Source organism: Phalacrocorax carbo, chromosome 32 (assembly GCF_963921805.1).
Source record: "Phalacrocorax carbo chromosome 32, bPhaCar2.1, whole genome shotgun sequence".
Lineage (NCBI taxonomy): Eukaryota > Metazoa > Chordata > Aves > Suliformes > Phalacrocoracidae > Phalacrocorax > Phalacrocorax carbo.
In genome coordinates, this window is record NC_087544.1 from 531,715 (window position 1) to 553,114 (window position 21,400).

Below are 21,400 nucleotides of genomic sequence, written 5' to 3' on the forward strand. Positions count from 1 at the left end.
CATGAGCCCCTCTTTCTAATGGGCAGGTGGAGCGGGGGCGCGCTCCCTGCGCATTCTGCGTTAGTGCGCATGAGCGGACGGGGTAGAAGGGGCGTGTCCCCTGGCGCGCATGCGTACTACGCACGATGGTCCGCGCGACGCTATTGCGCATGCTCCTGGCCGTGACCCGAACGCGCGCCCCGGAAGTGCTGCGGACCGTTTCCGGTGGGAACCCGGAAGCGGCGGCCGCCGGTGGAGCGGGGCGTCGGGGCCGCCCATGGCCGCGGGCCGGGGCCGGGGCCGGGGGGGCGGCAGCGGCAGCCATGGGGTCGCAGGCGCTGCAGGTGCTGCGGCAGGGCGTGTGGGCCTCGCTGACGGGCGGCTGGTTCCTGGACCCGCACCAGAGCTCCTTCGCCAACTGCTTCCATCTCTATGCCTGGCTCTTCCTGCTCGCGCTGCCGCTCGTGCTCTACACGGTGGGCCGGGGGCACCGGGGAGGGTCGGTGGGGGTCTCTGGGGTCTGGGACGGGGCCCATGGAGGTCCCTGGGGGAGTCTGTGGGGCTGACAGGGGTCCCGGGGGGTGCTAGGAGGAGGCTGGGGTGCGGGAGGCGTCCCTGGGTGGGAGTGTGGGCGTCTTGGGGGTGTTGTGGGGTCTGAGAGGGGGCCCAGGAGGGGCTTGAGGGGGGCCTGGGCGGGCCGGGGGGAGGCTCTTGGGGCTGGAGGGATCCCGGGGGTCTTTGGGGTGTCCTGGGGGACCGAGAGAGGTTTGGGGGAGCTGGGAGGGGGCTCCTGCGGGGGTGTGTGGGGGCTGAGAGGGATCCCGGGGTGAGGCGTCCCTGGGGGGGATGTCCTGCGGTCTGGGAGGGGGCCTAGGGGGGGCTGTGCGGGGTTCTGGTGTTGGCTTTTTGGGGGGATCTCAGGTTGTTTTCGGGGTGTCCTGGGGGCCTAGGGTGATTCTCGGGGGGGTCTCTGGGGACCGGGAGGGGTCTTGGGGGGGCCCCAGGAGGGGGCTGGGGTCCAGGGATCTGGGTGGGGGTGGTCCTGGAAGGGGCTCAGGGGGTCCTAGGAGCCAGGGGAGGGGGGCAGGAGGGGCCTTGAGGTGGTCCTGGGGGCCAGGAGGGGTTCTGGGGGCATCTCTGGGGGGGTGGGAGGGGTCCTAGGAGGCCTGGGGGGCACTTTGGGGGATAGGGGGGATCCCAGGGGATCTCTGGGATGTTCTGGGAGCACCTCTGGGGGTCGGGAGGAGGCTCTGGGGGGGTCCTGGGGAGTGGGAGGGATCCCAGGAGGCCTGGGGGGGGCTCTTGGGGGTGGGTGGGATCCTGGGGTATTTTTGGGGTGTCCTGGGGGTATCTCTGGGAGTCGGGAGGGGGCTCTGGGGAGTGTGGGGGGGCTCTTGGGGTGCCGGTGGGTTACTGGGGTGCCGGAGGGGATGCTGGGGGTCGCTGCTGACCCCCCCCCGCGCTCCCAGGCGCTGCCCCCCAGCCCGGGGGTGGGGGCTCTCTACTGCGGGCTCGTGGCCGCCTTCTTCGCGGCCGTGAAGACGGTGAATTACCGGCTCCACGCCATGTTCGACCGGGGGGCTGAGCCCGACGGGGACCCCGAGGGGGGCGGCGAGGGGGGAGCGGCCGCCCTCCTGCGCCCCCGCACGCCTGATGAGGGGGAGACCCCCCCGCGGTGAGTCGGGGGGGGAGGGGGCTGTCGTTAGGGGGGCTGGGGAAGCTGTTGGGGGGGGTCGTGGGGGTGGGTGGCAGATCCGGGGGGGGCTGTGGTGGGTCCTGGGAGGGCTGTGACAGGTTTTGGAGGGGCTCAGCAGCTGTGATGGGTCCAGGGGGGGTCCTGGAGGGACTGTCAGATTTTGGGGGGTGCCAGGGGCTGTGGCAAGTCCTTGGGGGTTTGGGGGGGCTGTGGTGGGTCTGGGGAGGCTCTTTGTGGGGTGGGTGGTAGGTCCTGGGGGGTGTAATGGGTTCTGAGAGGGCTGCGACAGGTACTGGGGCAGCTATGACAGATTTTGGGGGGCTCAGGGGTCCTGGGGTGGGGGGTTGTGGGGGGCCGTGGGGGTGGGGGGCTGTGACAGCTCCTGGGGGTCTTTGGGCTGTTGTGGCGGGTCTGGGGGGGCTTTGAGAGCTTTGGGGTGGGTCAGGGGAGCTGTGTGGCTGGTACTGGGGGGGCTGTGGGGAACAGAGAGGGGGGCTGGGGGGCACCCTGGGGGCTTTTTGGGTCCTGGGGTGCTGGGGGGGCACCCCACGGGTCGGTGGGTGCCTCGGGGGGGAGTGGGGAGGATTGGGGGGGGTCAGGGGTGCATGGGGGTGGTCAGCTGTGTCCCCTCATCCCCCCCCGCCCCCCGCAGGCCCCCCGGGGGGGCCGTGGAGCTGTCGGTGTTCCGGCGGCCGGGCTCGACCCCCCCCGTGCGCTGCAGCTCCCAGCACTCGCTCTGCGGCTTCAACCAGCTCTCGGTGAGTGGGGAGGGGGCGTCCCCTGCGCTGGGGGGGGGCCCTGTGTCCCCCCATAACCCCCCAGCGTCCGTCCGTCTGTCTGTCGTTCCCCCCAGGAGCTGCTCCCCCACCTGGAGGACGCCGGAGGGGCCAGGGGTGAGCGTCACCGTAACATCCCCCCCCACCCCCAAGCCCTGAGCCCCCCCCTACAATGTCCCCCCCATCTCCTAACGACCCCCCGCCCACTCTGTGCGTCCCCCCCCCACCCTCCGTGTCCGTCTGTCTGTCCGTCCCCAGACATCCAGCAGCTGGTGCGGGAGCAGGGCAGCAACAACGTCATCGTCACCGCGGCCGACCGCGACCGCCTGCGCCGCGGCCCCCCCGCCGCCGGTGGGTCTGGGGGCGGCATGGGGGGTGCTGGGGGGGACACGGGGGGCTGGGGGGGGGACATGGGGGGTCTGGGGGGTCATGTGGGGCTGAGGTGGGGCATGGGGGGTCTTGGGGAAGGGACATGGGGGGTCTGGGGGGGGCATGAGGGGCTGAGGGGGGACATGGGGGGTCTTGGGGAGGGTACATAGGGGGTCTGGGGGGGGCATGTGGGGCTGAGGTGGGGCATGGGCGATTGGGGGGAGGGTACATGGGGGGGTCTGGGGGGGCATGGGGGGCTGAGGTAGGGCATGTGGGGTCTTGGGGGGGAAATAGGGGCTCTGGGGGGGCACGGGGTGGGAGGGGTATAGGGGTTCTTGGGGGGGACACAGTGGGTCTGGGGGGGACATCGGGGGGGTGGGGGGATATGGGGGTCTGGGGGGGCACAGGGGGGCTGGGAGGGGGGTGGGACAGGTGTGGGGTCTGGGGGGACAACCCAGACGTTGGGGTCCCCCCCTCACGGTTTACCCCCCCCCAGCTGCGGGGAGCGGCGTGGAGGAGGGGGCCTCGGCCAGCAGCCCCCCCCCCGTCCCCCCCCCCGGTGTGGGGGCTCGTCGGAGAGCGGGCTGAGCGGGGGGGGGCCGGGCCGCGGGACCCCCAGCAGCCAGCGCACGGCCTCCACCCGCCTGGACAGCCCCCCCGGCCCCCCCCCGGCGAGCGACCCTCCCCAGGGGGCTGCGGGGGGGTCCTCGGGGGGCTCCAGCCTCAGCCTGGCCTCCAGCCGCCGCCCCCCCTTCTCCTCCTCTTCCTCCTCCTCCTCCTCCTCCAGCCTCTCGGCCGACTCCCCCCCCCACTGCCCCCCCCGCCGGCCCCCCCTGGCCAAGGCTGACCTGGAGGCCCCCCTCGAGGGGGCTGGGGGGCCGGCGGATGGGGGGCCCCCCCCCGAGAGCGACCACCCAGGGGAGACCCCCGGCGCAGGAGGTGAGTGGGGTGGGGGGGTGGGAGGTGTCCAGCCCCATAGCGAGAAGGTTTGGGGGTCCAGCCGCATAACGGGGGGGTCCAGAGGAGTTTCAGCCCCATAGCAGGTAGATTTTGGGGGGATCAGCCCCATAGTGGGGGGGTCCAGAGGAGTTTCAGCCCCATAGCGGGTAGATTTGGGGGTCTAGCCCCATAGTGGGGGGGGGTCCAGAGGAGTTTCAGCCCCATGGCGGGTAGATTTGGGGGGTCCAGCCCCATAGTGGGGGGGTCCAGAGGAGTTTCAGCCCCATAGTGGGTAGATCTGGGGGTCCAGCCCCATAATGGGGGGGTCCAGAGGAGTTTCAGCCCATAGCAGGTAGATCTGGGGGTCCAGCCCCATAGTGGGGGGGTCCAGAGGAGTTTCAGCCCCATAGCAGGTAGATTTGGGGGTCCAGCCCCATAACGGGGGGGGGGGCTGGGTACAATTCTGCCCTATAGCTGGGGGGTCCTGGCGGGGTGGAATTGGGGGTTCCAGCCCCATAGTGTGAGGATTGGGGGTGCCCAGCCCCACAGCTGAGGGGAGTTGGAGGGGGTCCTGCCCTATAGTGGGAAAACTTGGGGGTCCAGCCCCCCATAACTCAGGGGTCCGGAGGGGGGCAGCCCCATACCGAGAAGATTGGGGGCGACCTGCCCTACAACGGGGTGTTTGGGGCTGGGGGGGGAGGATCGGGGGTGCCCAGCCCCATAGCCGTGGGCGCCCCCCCAACCCCTCCACCCCGCCCCCCAACCCCAGCACTTGGGGGGGCAGCGGGGCCCCCTCCCCGGCCAAGCCACGCGCCGCCGCCACCACGCCGGCTCCAACCCCACGCCGCCCTCCTCCGCCATGGGCTCCCCGCCCAGGTAAGGCCCCCCCAACCCCCACCCTGCCCCCCCCCGCCCCCATAGCCCTCCCTGACCCCCCCCCGCCGTGTCCCCCCAGGCTCCCCGAGCCCCCCCGGGGCCGGCCGGGCCCCCCGGGGCGGGCGCTGACGCTGCCGGCGGCCCTGCAGCTGGCGGGGGCTCTGCTGCTGCCCCGCGGGCCCTGCACGAGGCGGCCGCCTTCGACGACACCTCCGAGGGCGCCGTCCACTACTTCTACGACGAAAGCGGTGAGTCCCGAGACCCCCCCGACCCCCCCCGGACCCCCCCCGGGCCCCCCTTACACCCCACCTCGCTCCCCGCAGGCGTCCGGCGCTCCTACACCTTCGGGGCGGCCGGCGGCGGCTACGAGAACCCCGTGGGCAGCAGAGTGGGGCCGAGCCCCCCGCCGCCGGCGCATGGTGAGGGGGGGTGGGCAGATTTGGGGGGTCCCGGTGCAATAGCAGTGAGGGCGGGCGTGTCCCAGCCCCATAGCGGGGGGGTTTGGGGGGATCCTGCCCCATAGACAAAACGTTTGGGGTGTCTCAGGGCTGTGGAAGGAGATTCACAGGGTGCCTGGCTCCATAACTGGAGAATTTGGGGGGCCCTAGAAAGAGATTTGGGGTGTCCCTGGGCCCATAACTGGGGTCTTTGGGGTGTCTCAGCTCCACAGTAGGAAGTTTGGGGTGTCTCTGGCCCCATAACTGGGGTCTTTGGGGTGTCTCAGCTCCACAGTAGGAAGTTTGGGGTGTCCCTGGACCCATAACTGGGGTCTTTGGGGTGTCTCAGCTCCACAGTAGGAAGTTTGGGGTGTCTCTGGCCCCATAACTGGGGTCTTTGGGGTGTCTCAGCTCCACAGTAGGAAGTTTGGGGTGTCCCTGGGCCCATAACTGGGGTCTTTGGGGTGTCTCAGCTCCACAGTAGGAAGTTTGGGTGTCTCTGGCCCCGTAACTGGGGTCTTTGGGTGTCTCAGGTCCCATAGCAGAAAGTTTGGGGTGTCCCTGGGCCCGTAATTGGAGAATTTGGGGTGTCTCAGCCCCATGGCAGGAGACTTGGGGTGTCCCTGACCCATAACTGGGGGATTTGGGGTGCCCCAGACCTAAAATGGGGGGATTTGGGGGGTCCTGGTCCCACGGCTGGGAGATTTGGGGTGCCCCCACCCCACAATGGGGGGGTCCCAGCCCCAAGATAGGGTGGTTTTGGGGGGTCTCAGCCCCACGATGGGGGGTTTGGGGGGGATCCCAGCCCCACGATGGGGGTTTTGGGGGGGTCCCAGCCCCACGATGGGGGTTTGGGGAGGATCCCAGGCCCACAATGGGGGGGGTTTGGGGGTCCCAGCCCCACGATGGGGGTTTTGGGGGGGATCCCAGGCCCACGATGGGGGGGTTTTGGGGGGTCTCAGCCCCACGATGGGGGGTTTTGGGGGTCCCAGCCCCACAATGGGGGTTTGGGGGGGGTCTCAGCCCCACGATGAGGGGTTTTGGGGGGTCCCAGCCCCACAATGGGGGTTTGGGGGGGATCCCAGGCCCACAATGGGGGGGTTTTGGGGGTCCCAGCCCCACGATGGGGTGTTTGGGGGGGGTCCCAGCCCCACGATGGGGTGTTTGGGGGGGGTCCCAGCCCCACGATGGGGGGTTTTGGGGGGTCCCAGCCCCACAATGGGGGTTTGGGGGGGATCCCAGGCCCACGATGGGGGGGTTTTGGGGGTCCCAGCCCCACGATGGGGTGTTTGGGGGGGATCCCAGGCCCACAATGGGGGGGTTTTGGGGGGTCCCAGCCCCACGATGGGGTGTTTGGGGGGGATCCCAGGCCCACAATGGGGGGGTTTTAGGGGTCCCAAGCCCCACGATGGGGGTTTGGGGAGGATCCCAGGCCCACAATGGGGGGGTTTTGGGGGTCCCAGCCCCACGATGGGGGCTTTGGGGGTCCCCCCCTCACACCCCTGCCCCCCCCAGGGACCGCCACTCCCCCTCCTCCAGCGCCACCTCGGCGGAGGCGGCCGAGGGGCCCCCCCGATCCGTGGGGGGGCTGCCGCTGCGCCGGGGACCCCTCGAGGGGCCCGAGGTGAGGGGGGGCGCTGGGGCGGGGGAGGGGGGTTCCTGGGGGGCGTTGGGGGCACTGGGGGGGACACTGGGGGGGGATGGGGGGACGTGAGGTCGCTGGGGGGGGGGTGCGGACTTGGGGGGACCCTGAGGGGGGGTGTGGGGACATGGGGGGAGGGGCTGGGGACCCTGGGGGGACTCGGGGGGGGGGGCGTGGGACGCTGGGGACTTGGGCGGGGGGGCCGACATGGGGGGGGTGTGGGGACATGGGGGCGTGTGGGGACACACTGGGGGGGTGGGGGGGGAGACAAGGGGGGGCTGAGGGCATGGGGGGGGCGGGGGGGAAGCCAAACACCCCCCCCACGTGTGTCCCTCCCGGAGCAGCGGGGTGGGGGGGGGTCCGCGGGGGGGGTGACGGGATGGGGGGGGGTGTGTGTGTGTGTCCCCCCAGCTGGAGCTGCTGGAGCCCCCCCGGGAGGGGCCGGGGGGCCGGGCCCCCCCTCGCCGCGCCTATCGCTGCCGGGTGCTGCCGGGGCGCTGGGTGCGCCTGCGCTACGACCGCCTGGCGCTGCTGGCCCTGCTCGACCGGTGGGTGGTGCGGACCCCCCCCCCCGGGACCCCCCCGGGGCCCCCCGACCCACCCAGCGCCCCCCGGGACCCCCCCGGGGCCCCCCGACCCACCCAGCGCCCCCCGGGACCCCCCCGGGGCCCCCCGACCCACCCAGCCCCACCCAGAGCCCCCAGCCCCTCTGTGGCACTGGGGCTGACCCCCAGACCTGCCCTGCCCGACCGGTGGGTGGCACGGACCCCCCCAGGACCCCCCCAGGACCCCCCTGACCCCCCCAACACCCCCCTACTCCCTGACCCACTCAGCCCCCCCCCCCCCTTTTGTGACACTGGGGGCGGCCCCCAGACCTGCCCTGCTCGACCAGTGGGTGGCGTGGACCCCCCCCACCCCAGGACCCCCAGGGATGTCCCCATAACCCCAGGGCCATGTCCCCCCCCCAGGGTGGGGGTCTCCCCCCACGCCCCCAGGGCTGTCCCCATAACCCCAGGGCCATGTCCCCCCCCCAGGGTGGGGGTCTCCCCCCACGCCCCCAGGGCTGTCCCCACACCCCCTCCCCAGTCCCCCCCCCAGGTGGGGGTCTCCCCCCACGCCCCCAGGGCTGTCCCCAGGGCCCTCCCCAGTGCCCCCCCCACGTGGGGGTCTCCCCCCACGCCCCCAGGGCTGTCCCCACACCCCCCTCCCCAGTCCCCCCCCACACCCCCAGGGCTGTCCCCAGGGCCCTCCCCAGTGCCCCCCCCAGGTGGGGGTCTCCCCCCACGCCCCCAGGGCTGTCCCCATACCCCCTCCCCAGTCCCCCCCCCAGGTGGGGGTCTCCCCCCACGCCCCCAGGGCTGTCCCCAGGGCCCTCCCCTGCCCCCCCCCAGGTGGGGGTCTCCCCCCACGCCCCCAGGGCTGTCCCCAGGGCCCTCCCCTGCCCCCCCCCAGGTGGGGGTCTCCCCCCACGCCCCCCGCGGGGGTCCCGTGCCCCCCCCCACGCGGTGGCTGGCAGGAACCGGCGGGTGCCGGAGAACGTGCTGGCGGTGGCCCTGGTGGCCCTGGTGGCCTTCCTGGGCTACGGGCTGCTGCTGCGGGGGCTCTTCCGCGACCTCGGCCTCCTCCAGTTCTGCCTCGTCATCGCCGGCTGCCAGTACTCCCTGCTCAAGGTGGGGGTCCCGGCGGGGTCGGGGGGGGTCCCGGCGGGGGAAGAAGGGCCCTCGAGGGGTCCCTGGGGGGCCAGAGGGGGTCTCTGGGGGGGCAAAAGGGTCCCTGGGGGGCCAGAGGGGGTCTCTGGTGGGGCAAAAGGGTCCTCGAGGGGTCCCTGAGGGGTCAGAGGGGGTCTCTGGGGGGGCAAAAGGGTCCCTGGGGGGCCAGAGGGGGTCTCTGGTGGGGCAGAAGGGTCCCTGGGGGGTCAGAGGGGGTCTCTGGTGGGGCAAAAGGGTCCTCGAGGGGTCCCTGGGGGGTCAGAGGGGGTCTCTGGTGGGGCAAAAGGGTCCTCGGGGGGTCCCTGGGGGGTCAGAGGGGGTCGCTGGTGGGGCAAAAGGGTCCTCGAGGGGTCCCTGGGGGGTCAGAGGGGGTCCCTGGGGGGTCAGAGGGGATCTCTGGTGGGGCAAAGGGTCCTCGAGGGGTCCCTGGGGTGTCAGAGGGGATCCCTATGGGGGGCAAAAGGGTCCTCGAGGGGTCCCTGGGGGGCCAGAGGGGGTCCCTGGGGGGTCAGAGGGGGTCTCTGGTGGGGCAAAAGGGTCCCTGGGGGGCCAGAGGGGGTCTCTGGTGGGGCAAAGGGTCCTTGAGGGGTCCGTGGGGGGGCCAAAGGGGGTCCCTGGGGGAGCCAAAGGGTACCTGAGAGGTCCCTGGGGAGGCAGTGGGATCCCCTGGGGGGCAGAGCGGGGGGTCAGAGGGGGGTCGGGGGGGCAGTGGGGTCCCTGGGGGGTGAGAGGGGTTAAAGGGGATCGGGGGGGGCAGAGGGGGGTCGGGGGGGGCAGTGGGGACCCCTGGGGGTTAGAGTGGGGGTCAGAGGGGGCAGTGGGGCCCTTGGGGGGGTGAGAGGGGTCAAAGGGGGGTCGGGGGGGGGGCAGTGGGGTCCTCGGGGGGGGTGAGAGGGGTCCCGGGGGGGGCAGCGGGGGGCCCCCATCCCCACGGCGCCCCCTCCCCATTGCAGAGCGTGCAGCCGGATGCCGCCTCCCCCATGCACGTGAGTGCCGGGGGGGGCTCTGTGGGGGGGTCTGTGCCCGGGGGGGGGCTCTGTGGGGGGGTCTGTGCCCGGGGGGGGGCTCTGTGGGGGGGTCTGTGCCCGGGGGGGGGCTCTGTGGGGGGTCTGTGCCCGGGGGGGGCTCTGTGGGGGGGTCTGTGGCTGGGGGGGGCTCTGTGGGGGGGTCTGTGGCTGGGGGGTGGGCTCTGTGGGGGGGGTCTGTGGCCAGGGGGGGCTCTATAGGTGCTGTATGGTCTGGGGGGGGGTCTATAGGTGCCATATAGCTGGGGGGGGGCACATCTCCTGTGCGGCTTGGGGGGGTCGTGGTAGGTGCTGTAGGGTCTGGGGGGTCTCTATGAGTGATCTATGCCGGGGGGGGGTCCCCACAGGGGCTCTACAGTCTCGGGGTCCCCAAGGGTGGGGGGGTGTCCCCAAAGATGCCATATGGCCCCGGGGGGGTGGGGCCAGGGGAGGCGGTGGTCCCGGGCGCTTTGGGGGGGGTCCCAGGGGGGTCCCTCTGCCCGTGTGGGGAGGCCTGGGGCAGGTCCGGGGTCTGGGGGGGTCCCTCTGCCTGTGCGGGGGTCCAGGGGTGGGTGCTGGTCCTGGGGGGCTCCTGGGGGGGTCCCTGTGCCTGAGCGGGGGTCCAGGGGCGGGCGCCGGTGCCGCGGGGCTCTGGGGGGGTCCCTCTGCCTGAGTGGGGGGGCCAGGGGTGGGTGCCGGTGCTGGGGGGCTCCTGGGGGGGTCCCTCTGCCTGTGCGGGGGTCCAGGGGTGGGTGCTGGTCCTGGGGGGGTCCCTGTGCCTGTGCGGGGGTCCAGGGGCGGGCGCCGGTGCCGGGGGGCTCCTGGGGGTGTCCCTGTGCCTGAGTGGGGGGGGCCAGGGGTGGGTGCCGGTGCCGGGGGGCTCTGGGGGGGTCCCTCTGCCTGAGTGGGGGGGCCAGGGGCGGGTGCCGGTGCCGGGGGGCTCCTGGGGGGGTCCCTCTGCCTGAGTGGGGGGTCCAGGGGCGGGCGCCGGTGCCGGGGGGCTCCTGGGGGGGTCCCTGTGCCTGTGCGGGGGTCCAGGGGTGGGTGCCGGTGCCGGGGGGCTCCTGGGGGGGTCCCTGTGCCTGAGTGGGGGGGCCAGGGGTGGGCGCCGGTGCCGGGGGGCTCCTGGGGGGGTCCCTGTGCCTGAGTGGGGGGGCCAGGGGCGGGCGCCGGTGCCGGGGGGCTCCTGGGGGGGTCCCTCTGCCTGAGTGGGGGGGCCAGGGGCGGGTGCCGGTGCCGGGGGGCTCCTGGGGGGGGTCCCTCTGCCTGAGTGGGGGGTCCAGGGGTGGGTGCCGGTGCCGGGGGGCTCCTGGGGGGGGTCCCTCTGCCTGTGCGGGGGTCCAGGGGCGGGCGCCGGTGCCGGGGGGCTCCTGGGGGGGGTCCCTCTGCCTGTGCGGGGGTCCAGGGGTGGGCGCCGGTGCCGGGGGGCTCCTGGGGGGGTCCCTGTGCCTGTGCGGGGGTCCAGGGGCGGGCGCCGGTGCCGGGGGGCTCCTGGGGGGGTCGCTCTGCCTGAGTGGGGGGGCCAGGGGCGGGCGCCGGTGCCGGGGGGCTCCTGGGGGGGTCGCTCTGCCTGAGTGGGGGGTCCAGGGGTGGGTGCCGGTGCCGGGGGGCTCTGGGGGTGTCCCTGTGCCTGAGTGGGGGTCCAGGGGCAGGCGCCGGTGCCGGGGGGCTCTGGGGGTGTCCCTGTGCCTGAGTGGGGGTCCAGGGGCAGGCGCCGGTGCCGGGGGGCTCCTGGGGGGGGTCCCTCTGCCTGAGTGGGGGGGGCCAGGGGTGGGCGCCGGTGCCGGGGGGCTCCTGGGGGGGTCCCTGTGCCTGAGTGGGGGTCCAGGGGCGGGTGCCGGTGCCGGGGGGCTCCTGGGGGGGTCCCTCTGCCTGAGTGGGGGGGCCAGGGGCGGGCGCCGGTGCCGGGGGGCTCCTGGGGGGGTCCCTCTGCCTGAGTGGGGGGGCCAGGGGTGGGTGCCGGTGCCGGGGGGCTCTGGGGGTGTCCCTGTGCCTGAGTGGGGGTCCAGGGGTGGGCGCCGGTGCCGGGGGGCTCCTGGGGGGGTCCCTCTGCCTGTGCGGGGGTCCAGGGGCGGGCGCCGGTGCCGGGGGGCTCTGGGGGGCTCTGGGGGTCCCGGAGCCCCCCGCCCCGCGCTCACCCCCTCCCCGCAGGGCCACAACGCGCTGGTCGCCTACAGCCGCCCCGTGTATTTCTGCCTGGCCTGTGCCCTCATCTGGGGGCTGGACGCCGCCGCCCGCGCCCCCCCCCGCGCCCCCCCCGGCCCCCGGCCCCCCCGCTCTGCGGCCTCCCCCTCCTCAGCCCCGGCGCCGCCCGCGCCGCCCGCGACGCCGCCGCCGGTGAGGGGGGGGGTCCCGCCGGGCGCCCCCCGCCTTGGGTGTGACCCCCCCCCGAATTGGGTGTGACCCCCCCCCGAATTGGGTGTGACCCCCCCCCGAATTGGGGTGTGAATCCCCTTAGTTGTGGTGCCCCCCCCCCTTAATTTTCATCCCCCTTCCCTTTAATTTTGGTGTGTGTCCCCCCCCCTTAATTCTGGTTATTGTCCCCCCAGTTTTGGGGTCCTTCCCAATTGTGGGACCCCCCCCTCATTCTGGGCTCCCCCCAATTTTAGGGTCCCCCAATTCTGGGACCCCCTCCCTCATTGTGGGGTCCCCCAGTTTTGGGGTCCCTCCCAATTCTGGGACCCTCTCCCTACTTCTGGGCTCCCCCCAATTTTAGGGTCCCCCAATTCTGGGACCCCCTCCCAATTCTGGGACCCCCCAATTTTGGGGTCCCTCCCAATTCTGGGACCCCCCCTCTCATTCTGGGCTCCCCCCAATTTTGGGGTCCCTCCCAATTCTGGGACCCCCTCCCTCATTCTGGGCTCCCCCCAGTTTTGGGGGTCCCCCAATTCTGGGACCCCCTCCCAATCCTGGGACCCCCTCCCTCATTCTGGGACCCCCTCCCAATTCTGGGACCCCCTCCCTCATTCTGGGCTCCCCCCAATTTTGGGGTCCCCCAATTCTGGGACCCCCTCCCTCATTCTGGGCTCCCCCCAATTTTGGGGTCCCCCAATTCTGGGACCCCCTCCCTCATTCTGGGCTCCCCCCCAATTTTGGGGTCCCCCCAATTTTGCCGCCCCCCCCCTTAATTTTGATCCCCCTCCTGCTTAACTTTGGTGCCTCCCCCCTTAATTTTGGTTAGTTTTCCCCTAGTTTTGGGGTCCCCCCCAGTTCTGGGGACCCCCCTCCCTCATCCTGGGCTCCCCCCGATTTTGGGGTCCCCCCGATTTCGCCCCCCCCCAGTGTTCACCCTCTGCTTCCCCCTGGTTTTCCTGCTGGGGCTCCTGCCCCAGGTCTCCACCGGCCTCATGTACCTGCTCGAGCAGGTCGACATGCACGTCTTCGGCGGCACCGGTAGGGGCTCGGGGACCCCCCCCCGGGCTTGGGGACCCCCCGGGGTGCCCCATTTTGGGGAGGGGGTCCCCCTGCTCACCCCCTTTCCCCCCCCCCGCAGCCGCCACCAGCCCCCTGGCCGCTCTCTACGGGCTGACCCGCAGCGTCCTGGTCGCTGCCAGCGCTCTACGGCTTCTGCCTGGGGGCCATCCAGGTACGGGGGGCTCGGGGGGGGCCCTGGGGGGGGCCCTGATCTGCCCTGGGGGGCCCCTGCCCCGCCCTGGGGTCCTTGGGGGGGTTCCTGATCCGCCCTAGGGGGTCCCTGATGCGCTATGGGGTCCTTAGCAGGTCCCTGGTGGGGTCCCTGACATGCCCTGGGGTTCCTGGGGGGGTCTCTGGTCTGCCCTGGGGTCCCTGGGGGTCTCTGCTCCACCCTAGGGGGTCCCTGACATGGTCCCTGATCGGCCCTGGGGTCCTTGGGGGGGGCTCCTGACATGCGCTGGGGTCCCTGAGGGGGTCTCTGGTCTGCCCTCGGGTCCCTGGGGGTCTCTGCTCCACCGTAGGGGGTCCCTGACATGGTCCCTGATCGGCCCTGGGGTTCTTGGGGGGGTCCCTGACATGCCCTGGGGTCGCTCTGGGGGGTCCCTGATCTGCCCTGGGGGTCCCTGACATGCCCTGGGGTCCCTGGGGGGGGTCCCTGATCTGCCCTGGGGGTCCCTGACATGCCCTGGGGTCCCTGGGGGGGGTCCCTGATCTGCTCTGGGGGTCCCTGACATGCCATGGGGTCCTAGGGGGGTCCCTACCCCCACCCGCGGTCCCGGGGGGGGGTCTCTGTCCCACCCTGGGGGGTTCCTGATCTGCCCAGGGGGTCCCGGGGGGGGCTGTGGGGGTGTCTGTGGGGCCCCAGGGGGCCTGTAGGGGTGCTCGTGGGGTGCCCCTGGGGCCCAGGGGGGGTTGAGGGGTGCCCATGGGTGTCTGTGGGGTGCTCGTGGGGTGCCCCTGGGCCCCCCTGAAGCCCCCCCCCCGCCCCACAGGCGCCGTGGGGGGAGCAGCAGGTCCCCCTCCTCTTCTCCGTGTTCTGCGGGCTCCTGGTCGCCGCCTCGTACCACCTCAGCCGGCAGAGCAGCGACCCCGCCCTGCTGTGGTGGGGGGCCGGGGGGGCCGGGGGGGCCGGGGGAGCCGGGGGTGGGGGGCCGTGGCGGGCCCAGGGCGCCTGGGGGGCACCAGCAGGGACCCAGGGGCAACGGGGCCCCTGTGGGGTCTGGGGGAGGAATGGGGGGGGGGTCTAGGGAAGGGATAGGGGGGCTCAGGGGGGACTTGGGGGTCGGGGGGGGCCAGGGGGGTCGGGGATGGGGGGCCCAGGGGCAACGGGACCCCTGTGGGGTCTGGGGGAGGAATTGGGGGGGGGGCTGGGTTTGGGGGTGTCCTGGGGGCTGTAGGGGCACCCCAATGCCTGGGTCCCCTGGGGGGAGCGTGGGGCTGGGGGGGCCCCTGGGCACCTTTGGGTGGGTTCTTTGTGGGGGGGGGTCCCGGGGGGAGGCTGGGCGGGGTCCTGGGCACCTGGGTGCCCCCTTTTGGGGTGTCGGGGGGTCCCTGACACCGCCCCCGCCCCCCCAGGTCCCTCATCCGGGCCAGGCTGTTCCCCGAGGTGCGGAGCCGCAGCCCCGAGGGGCCGGGGGGGGGCGGGGTCCGGGACCCCCTCCCCGAGCAGCTGCGCGCCTCCCTGGTGAGGGGGGGCCGTGGGGGGGCCATGGGGGGGGCAATGGGGGGTCCGGGACCCCCTCCCCGAGCAGCTGCGCGCCTCCCTGGTGAGGGGGGGCCGTGGGGGGGGCCATGGGGGGGGCAATGGGGGGTCCGGGACCCCCTCCCCGAGCAGCTGCGCGCCTCCCTGGTGAGGGGGGGCCGTGGGGGGGCCATGGGGGGGGCAATGGGGGGTCCGGGACCCCCTCCCTGAGCAGCTGCGCGCCTCCCTGGTGAGGGGGGGCCGTGGGGGGGCCATGGGGGGTCCGGGACCCCCTCCCCGAGCAGCTGCGCGCCTCCCTGGTGAGGGGGGGCCGTGGGGGGCAGTGGGCACACTGGGGGGGGTGGGGGACACTTGGGGGGGGGCACTGGGCACATTGTGGGGGGGTTGGGGACACTTGGGGGGCACTGGGGGGGCAGTGGGCACACTGGGGGGTATTGGGGACACTGGGGGGGTTGGGGAGACTGGGGGGGGCACTGGGGGGATTGGGGACACTGGGGGGACAGTGGGCACACTGGGGGAGTTGGGGGCACTGGGGGGGTTGGGGACGCTGGGGGGGCAGTGGGCACACTGGGGGGGTTGGGGACACTTGGGGAGCACTGGGGGGGTATTGGGGACACTGGGGGGGCAGTGGGCACACTGGGGGGGTGGGGGGCACGGGGGGGGCACTGGGCACACTGGGGGGGATGGGGAGACTGGGGGGCTCACTGGGGGTGTTGGGGACACTGGGGGGGGCACTGGGGCGGTTGGGGACACTGGGGGGACAGTGGGCACACTGGGGGAGTTGGGGGCACGGGGGGGCACTGGGGGGGTTGGGGACACTGGGGGGACAGTGGGCACACTGGGGGGGTGGGGGACACTGGGGGGGATATGGGGGCACTGGGGGGGGCACTGGCCACACTGGGGGGGGGTGGGGGGCAGTGGTGCCGCCCTTGGGGACCCCATAGCGGAGCCAGGTCCCCCGTGGGGCCCCTGGGGGGTGGGGGCACAAGGGGTGCGGGGTGACACGGGGGGGTCCCCCCTGACGCCCCCCACCCCCCCAGCGCGAGGTGCTGCTCTCGGACCTGGTGGTGTGTCCGGCCGTGGCCGCGCTGGCCTTCGCCGTCAGCGCCAGCACCGTCTTCATCGCCCTCAAGGTACCGGGGAGGGGGTGGGAGGGGTGGGGGGGGGGGTCAGGGTGGTCGGGACCACCCTGACCCCCCCCCCCCCCCTCCCCCCCCCCTCCCCAGTCGGTGCTGGGCTACGTCCTGCACGGGCTGGTGGCCCTGCTGGGGCTGGTGGCCCACTACCTCCTGCCGCAGCTCCGCAAGCCCCTGCCCTGGGGGTGCCTGGCCGGGCCGGTGCTGCGCCCCCGCGAGCACGGCCACTTCGAGGTCCGCGGTACGTGGGGGTGGTGGTGGGGGGCTGCTGCTGGCCTGGGGAGGGGGTCCCGGGACCCTGCTGACCCCCCCCCCCCCCCCCCCCACCCAGGGGCGCCGCAGCTGATGTGGTTCGAGAAGGCGTTCGCGGGGCTGCAGGCGCTGGAGAGGCTCTGCCTGCACCCCGCCGTCGTGCTGCACGCCCTCACCCACCACGCCCGGACCCTCAGCGCCCGCCCCGACGCCGGCTGCCTCCAGTAGGGACCCCTCCCCAAGCGGGACCCCCGACCCCGCTCCCCCCCCCCCCACCCCCGACCCCCGGGGGCACCCCGCAAACCCCCACGTGGAGCCCCGGCTTTCCCTGGGGTCCCTAGCGGGGCTCGGCCCACCCTGGGGGTCCCCGGTGCACCTCAGGACCCCCAGCCCACCTCTGGGGACCCCCCCCACCCCCGCAGCACCCCCGGCACCCCCATAACCCTTCCCCAGTGCCCCCCCTTTGTACCCCTCCCCTCCCCAGCAAGGCGCTGCCTGCTTGGGTGCCGCCTGCTGCCCCCTCCTCTGCCCTGGGGTGGGGGTCTGAGAGGGGTCTGGGGGGCGCTGGGTGCCCCCAGGGTGGCTGAAGGACCCCTCGGGGAGGGTCTGGGGGGTGCTCGGTGCCCCCAGGGTGGCCTGGGGACCCCTCGGGGAGGGTCTGGGGGGTGCTCGGTGCCCCCAGGGTGGCTGAGGGACCCCTCGGGGAGGGTCTGGGGGGTGACGGGTGCCCCCAGGGTGGCCTGGGGACCCCTGGGGGAGGGTCTGGGGGGCACTGGGTGCCCCCAGGGTGGCCTGGGGGTGCCGGGGGGGTGGGTGTGTCACGCTGGGGGTGCCGGGGGGGGTCCATAGCACACCACCAGCACTCGGGGCCCCCCCGCCTTGTCCGCAGGGGGTCGGGGGGTGTGTGGGGTGGGGGGGCACATCATTCACGACGTGTGTGTGTGTGTGTCCCCCCACTGACGCGCCCCCCACGTGCCCCCCCAGCGCGCGGGCGCTGCTGCTGACGGCGGCGGGGCTGCGGCTGCTGCGGGGGTCCTTCTGCAGCCCCTCGCAGCTGCCCCCCGCCCTGGCCCTCGCCCTCCTGCTCTTCCGCTGCGACTTCCCCCGCCTCTCGCAGGGGCTCCTCCTCGACCTCTTCCTCGCCTCCTTCCTCGCCGCCAAGGTGGGCGGGGGGCCGGGGGGGCCCCGGGGGGCGGGGGGGGCCCCGGGGGGCGGGGGGGGGGGCAGGGGGATCCGGGTGGCTGGGGGGGGCGTGGGACTGCCAGGAGGGACGTGGGGGGACCCGGGTGTTTGGGGGGGGACCCTGGCATCTGGGGGGGGGGTCCTCAGTGTCTTGGGGGGACCCGGGTGTTTGGGAGGGACCCTGGCATCTGGGGGGGGGCGTCCTCAGTGTCTTGGGGGGACCCGGGTGTTTGGGGGGGCCCAAGTGTTTTGGGGGGCCCCAGGCGTCCAAGGCGGGGGGCACATGGGTGTCGAGGGGGGATCCGGGTGTTTGGGGGGGACGTGGGGGGACTCAGGTGTTTGGGGGGGACCCAGGTGTTTTGGGGGGGACCCTGGCATCTGGGGTGGGGGGTCTTCAGTGTCTTGGGGGGACCCAAGTGTTTGGGGGGGCCCCAGGCATCCAAGGCGGGGGGCACACGGGCATCAAGGGGGGACCCGGGTGTTTGGGGGGGTCGTGGGGGGCCCAGGCATCCAAGGTGGGGGGCACACGGGCATCGAGGGGGGACCTGGGTGTTTGGGGGGGATGTGGGGGGACCCAGGTGTTTTGGGGGGCCCCAGGCATCCAAGGTGGGGGGCACACGGGTGTCAAGGGGGGATCCGGGTGTTCGGGGCGGGGACGTGGGTCTGCAGGGAGGGGCGCGGGGGAGGGGGACCCTGGTGTGGCGGGGGGGCCCCCGACGTGCCGGGGGGCCCCCCGACGCGCGGCTGGCGCCCCCCCAGCTGTGGGACCTGCTGTACAAGCTGCGCTTCGTGCTGACCTACGTGGCGCCGTGGCAGATCACGTGGGGCTCGGCCTTCCACGCCTTCGCCCAGCCCTTCGCCCTGCCCCGTATCCTGCGCCGGGGGGTCCTCCCGGGGGGCGGGGGGGCCCCCGGGCCGGGCTTGCCCTGGGGGGCACGGGCCGGGGGTGGGTCGGGGTCTCTCCGTGGGGTCGGGGTCCCCCCCATGGGTTGGGATCCCGCCCAGAACCGTGTTCTCCCCGTGGATTGGGGTTTGGGTGTGGGTTGGGGGGTCTCTCTATGGGGTTGGGGGGTCTCTCTATGGGGTTGGGGGGTCTCTCTATGGGGTTGGGGTCCCCCCCCATGGATCGGGGTCTGGGTGTGGGTTGCGGTCCTTCTATGGGTCAAGGTCCCCCCATGGGTTGGGGTCCCCCCCAGAACTGGGTTGTCCCCATGGATCAGGGTCTGGGGGTGGGTCGGGGGGTCTCTCCGTGGGGTCGGGGTCCCCCCCATGGGTTGGGATCCCGCCCAGAACCGTGTTCTCCCCATGGATTGGGGTCTGGGTGTGGCTCAGGGCCCCCCCCATGGGTCAGGGCCTCCCCTATGGGTCAGGGCCCCCCATGGGTCAGGGTCCCCCCTATGGGTCAGGGCCCCCCCTATGGGTCAGGGCCCCCTATGGGTCAGGGCCCCCCCTATGGGTCAGGGCCCCCTATGGGTCAGAGCCCCCTATGGGTCGGGGCCTCTCCTATGGGTCAGGGCCCCCTATGGGTCAGGGCCCCCCCTACGGGTCAGGGCCCCCCCATGGGTCAGGGCCCCCTCTATGGGTCGGGGCCCCCCCTATGGGTCGGGGCCCCCTATGGGTCGGGGCCCCCCCTATGGGTCAGGGCCCCCCTATGGGTCAGGGCCCCCTATGGGTCAGGGCTCCCCTATGGGTCAGGGCCCCCTATGGGTCGGGGCCCCCCATGGGTCGGGGCCCCCTATGGGTCAGGGTCCCCCCGAGGGTCAGGGTCCCTCTATGGGTCGGGGCCCCCCATGGGTCGGGGCCCCCCATGGGTCGGGGCCCCCCTATGGGTCAGGGCCCCCTATGGGTCGGGGCCCCCCATGGGTCGGGGCCCCCCATGGGTCGGGGCCCCCCCTATGGGTCAGGGCCCCCTATGGGTCAGGGCCCCCCGTATGGGTCAGGGCCCCCCCATGGGTCAGGGCCCCCTCTATGGGTCAGGGCCCCCCCGAGGGTCAGGGCCCCTCTATGGGTCAGGGCCCCCTATGGGTCAGGGCCCCCCCTATGGGTCAGGGCCCCCTATGGGTCAGGGCCCCCCTATGGGTCAGGGCCCCCCCTACGGGTCAGGGCCCCCCCATGGGTCAGGGCCCCCTCTATGGGTCAGGGCCCCCCCGAGGGTCAGGGCCCCTCTATGGGTCAGGGCCCCCTATGGGTCAGGGCCCCCCCTATGGGTCAGGGCCCCCTATGGGTCAGGGCCCCCCTATGGGTCAGGGCCCCTCTATGGGTCAGGGCCCCCCCTATGGGTCAGGGCCCCCCCTATGGGTCAGGGTCCCCCCCATGGGTCAGGGCCCCCCTATGGGTCGGGGCCCCCCTATGGGTCAGGGCCCCCCCTATGGGTCAGGGCCCCCCCTATGGGTCAGGGCCCCCCATGGGTCGGGGCCCCCCATGGGTCAGGGCCCCCCCATGGGTCAGGGCCCCCCCTATGGGTCAGGGCCCCCCCCTATGGGTCGGGGCCCCCCCTATGGGTCCGGGCCCCCCCATGGGTCAGGGCCCCCCCTATGGGTCAGGGCCCCCCCTATGGGTCAGGGCCCCCTATGGGTCGGGGCCCCCCATGGGTCAGGGCCCCCTATGGGTCGGGCCCCCCATGGGTCCCTCTGTCTCGGTGCTCCTTGACGGGGCAGACTCGGGGCTGCTGCTGGCGCAGGCGGTGCTGGGGGCCCTGCTCGCCGCCCCCCCTCGCCCCCCTCCTCGGCAGCGCCCTCTTCCTCCTCTCCTACGCCCGCCCCGTCAAGTTCTGGGAGCGCGACTACAAGTGAGGGGGGTCCTGGGGGTCCTGGGGGGTCCCGGGGGGTCCCGGGGGGTCCCGGGGGGTCCTGGGGGTCCGAGGGGGGGGCAGGAGGCAGCGCCCTCCTCCGCATGGCTTGTGCTGGGGAAGGGCCTTGGGGGTGCTGGGGGGGGGTTGGGGGGATGTGGGGGTGCCGGGGAGGGGCCAGGGTGGGCTTTGGGGGGCGCTGGGGGGGGCGGGGGCTTTGCAGGCCCGTGGGGGGTGAGGTGGGGGGCGCTGGGGGTCTGACCGCCCCCCCCCCCACCCCCCAGCACCAAGAGGGTGGATCACTCCAACACCCGCCTGGCCACGCAGCTCGACCGGAACCCCGGTGGGTGCCCCACGGCGCGGCCCCCCAGCCCCCAACCACCCCCTGAGCGCCCCCTAACCCCCCAAAGCCCCCCATAGCCCCCCATACCCCCCCATAGCCCCCCAAAGCTCCCCATAGCCCCCCATAGACCCCCATAGCCCCCCAAAGCTCCCCATAGCCCCCCATACCCCCCCATAGCCCCCCAAAGCTCCCCATAGCCCCCCATAGACCCCCATAGCCCCCCAAAGCTCCCCATAGCCCCCATACCCCCCCATACCCCCCATAGCCCCCCAGAGCTCCCCATAGCCCCCCATACCCCCCAAAGCCCCCCATAGCCCCCCAAAGCTCCCATAGCCCCCCAAAGCCACATACCCCCCCATACCCCCCAAAGCCCCCCATATCCCCCTCCAGTGCCATCCCAGCACCCAGGGACTGCCCCAGCCAGCCCCACAGTGCCCCCAAAGCCCCCCATATCCCCCCTATATCCCCCCTATATCCCCCCATATCCCCCCATATCCCCCTCCGGTGCCATCCCAGCACCCGGGGGCTGCCCCAACCACCCCCATAGTGCCCCCATACCCCCCCTATATCCCCCCTATATCACCCCATATCCCCCTCCGGTGCCATCCCAGCACCCAGGGACTGCCCCAGCCACCCCCACAGTGCCCCCAAAGCCCCCCATATCCCCCCTATATCCCCCCTATATCCCCCATATCCCCCTCCGGTGCCATCCCAGCACCCGGGGGCTGCCCAACCACCCCCATAGCGCCCCCATAGCCCCCCATACCCCCCCTATATTCCCCCATATCCCCCCTATATCCTCCTCCAGTGCCATCCCAGCTCCTGGGGGCTGCCCCAACCACCCCCATAGTGCCCCCATAGCCCCCCATACCCCCCCTATATCCCCCCATATCCCCCCTATATCCCCCTCCGGTGCCATCCCAGCACCCGGGGGCTGCCCCAACCACCCCCATAGTGCCCCCATAGCCCCCCATATCCCCCCTATATCACCCCATATCCCCCTCTGGTGCCATCCCAGCACCCAGGGACTGCCCCAGCCAGCCCACAGTGCCCCCAAAGCCCCCCATATCCCCCCTATATCCCCCCTATATCCCCCCATATCCCCCCATATCCCCCTCCGGTGCCATCCCAGCACCCGGGGGCTGCCCCAACCACC

At 73.4% G+C, this 21,400-nt stretch overlaps 1 protein-coding gene across 1 annotated transcript; it reads left to right on the forward strand.

Moving 5' to 3' along the window:
• The first annotated feature begins 27 nt into the window (after positions 1-27).
• On the forward strand, positions 28-20,321 carry PCNX3 (pecanex 3). The gene is given in 30 exon segments (XM_064437474.1): positions 28-455; positions 1,449-1,654; positions 2,328-2,433; positions 2,529-2,568; positions 2,710-2,806; positions 3,317-3,783; positions 4,566-4,635; positions 4,715-4,812; positions 4,815-4,883; positions 4,959-5,054; positions 6,588-6,696; positions 7,059-7,062; positions 7,126-7,262; positions 8,231-8,384; positions 9,377-9,409; positions 11,579-11,689; positions 11,692-11,764; positions 12,710-12,820; positions 12,921-12,979; positions 12,981-13,013; positions 13,834-13,943; positions 14,417-14,525; positions 15,584-15,676; positions 15,770-15,920; positions 16,011-16,155; positions 16,916-17,093; positions 17,873-17,981; positions 19,771-19,820; positions 19,822-19,901; positions 20,186-20,321. Coding segments are annotated over 30 exon segments (3,564 nt in total). The 5' UTR covers positions 28-125.
• Positions 20,322-21,400: the final 1,079 nt, after the last annotated feature.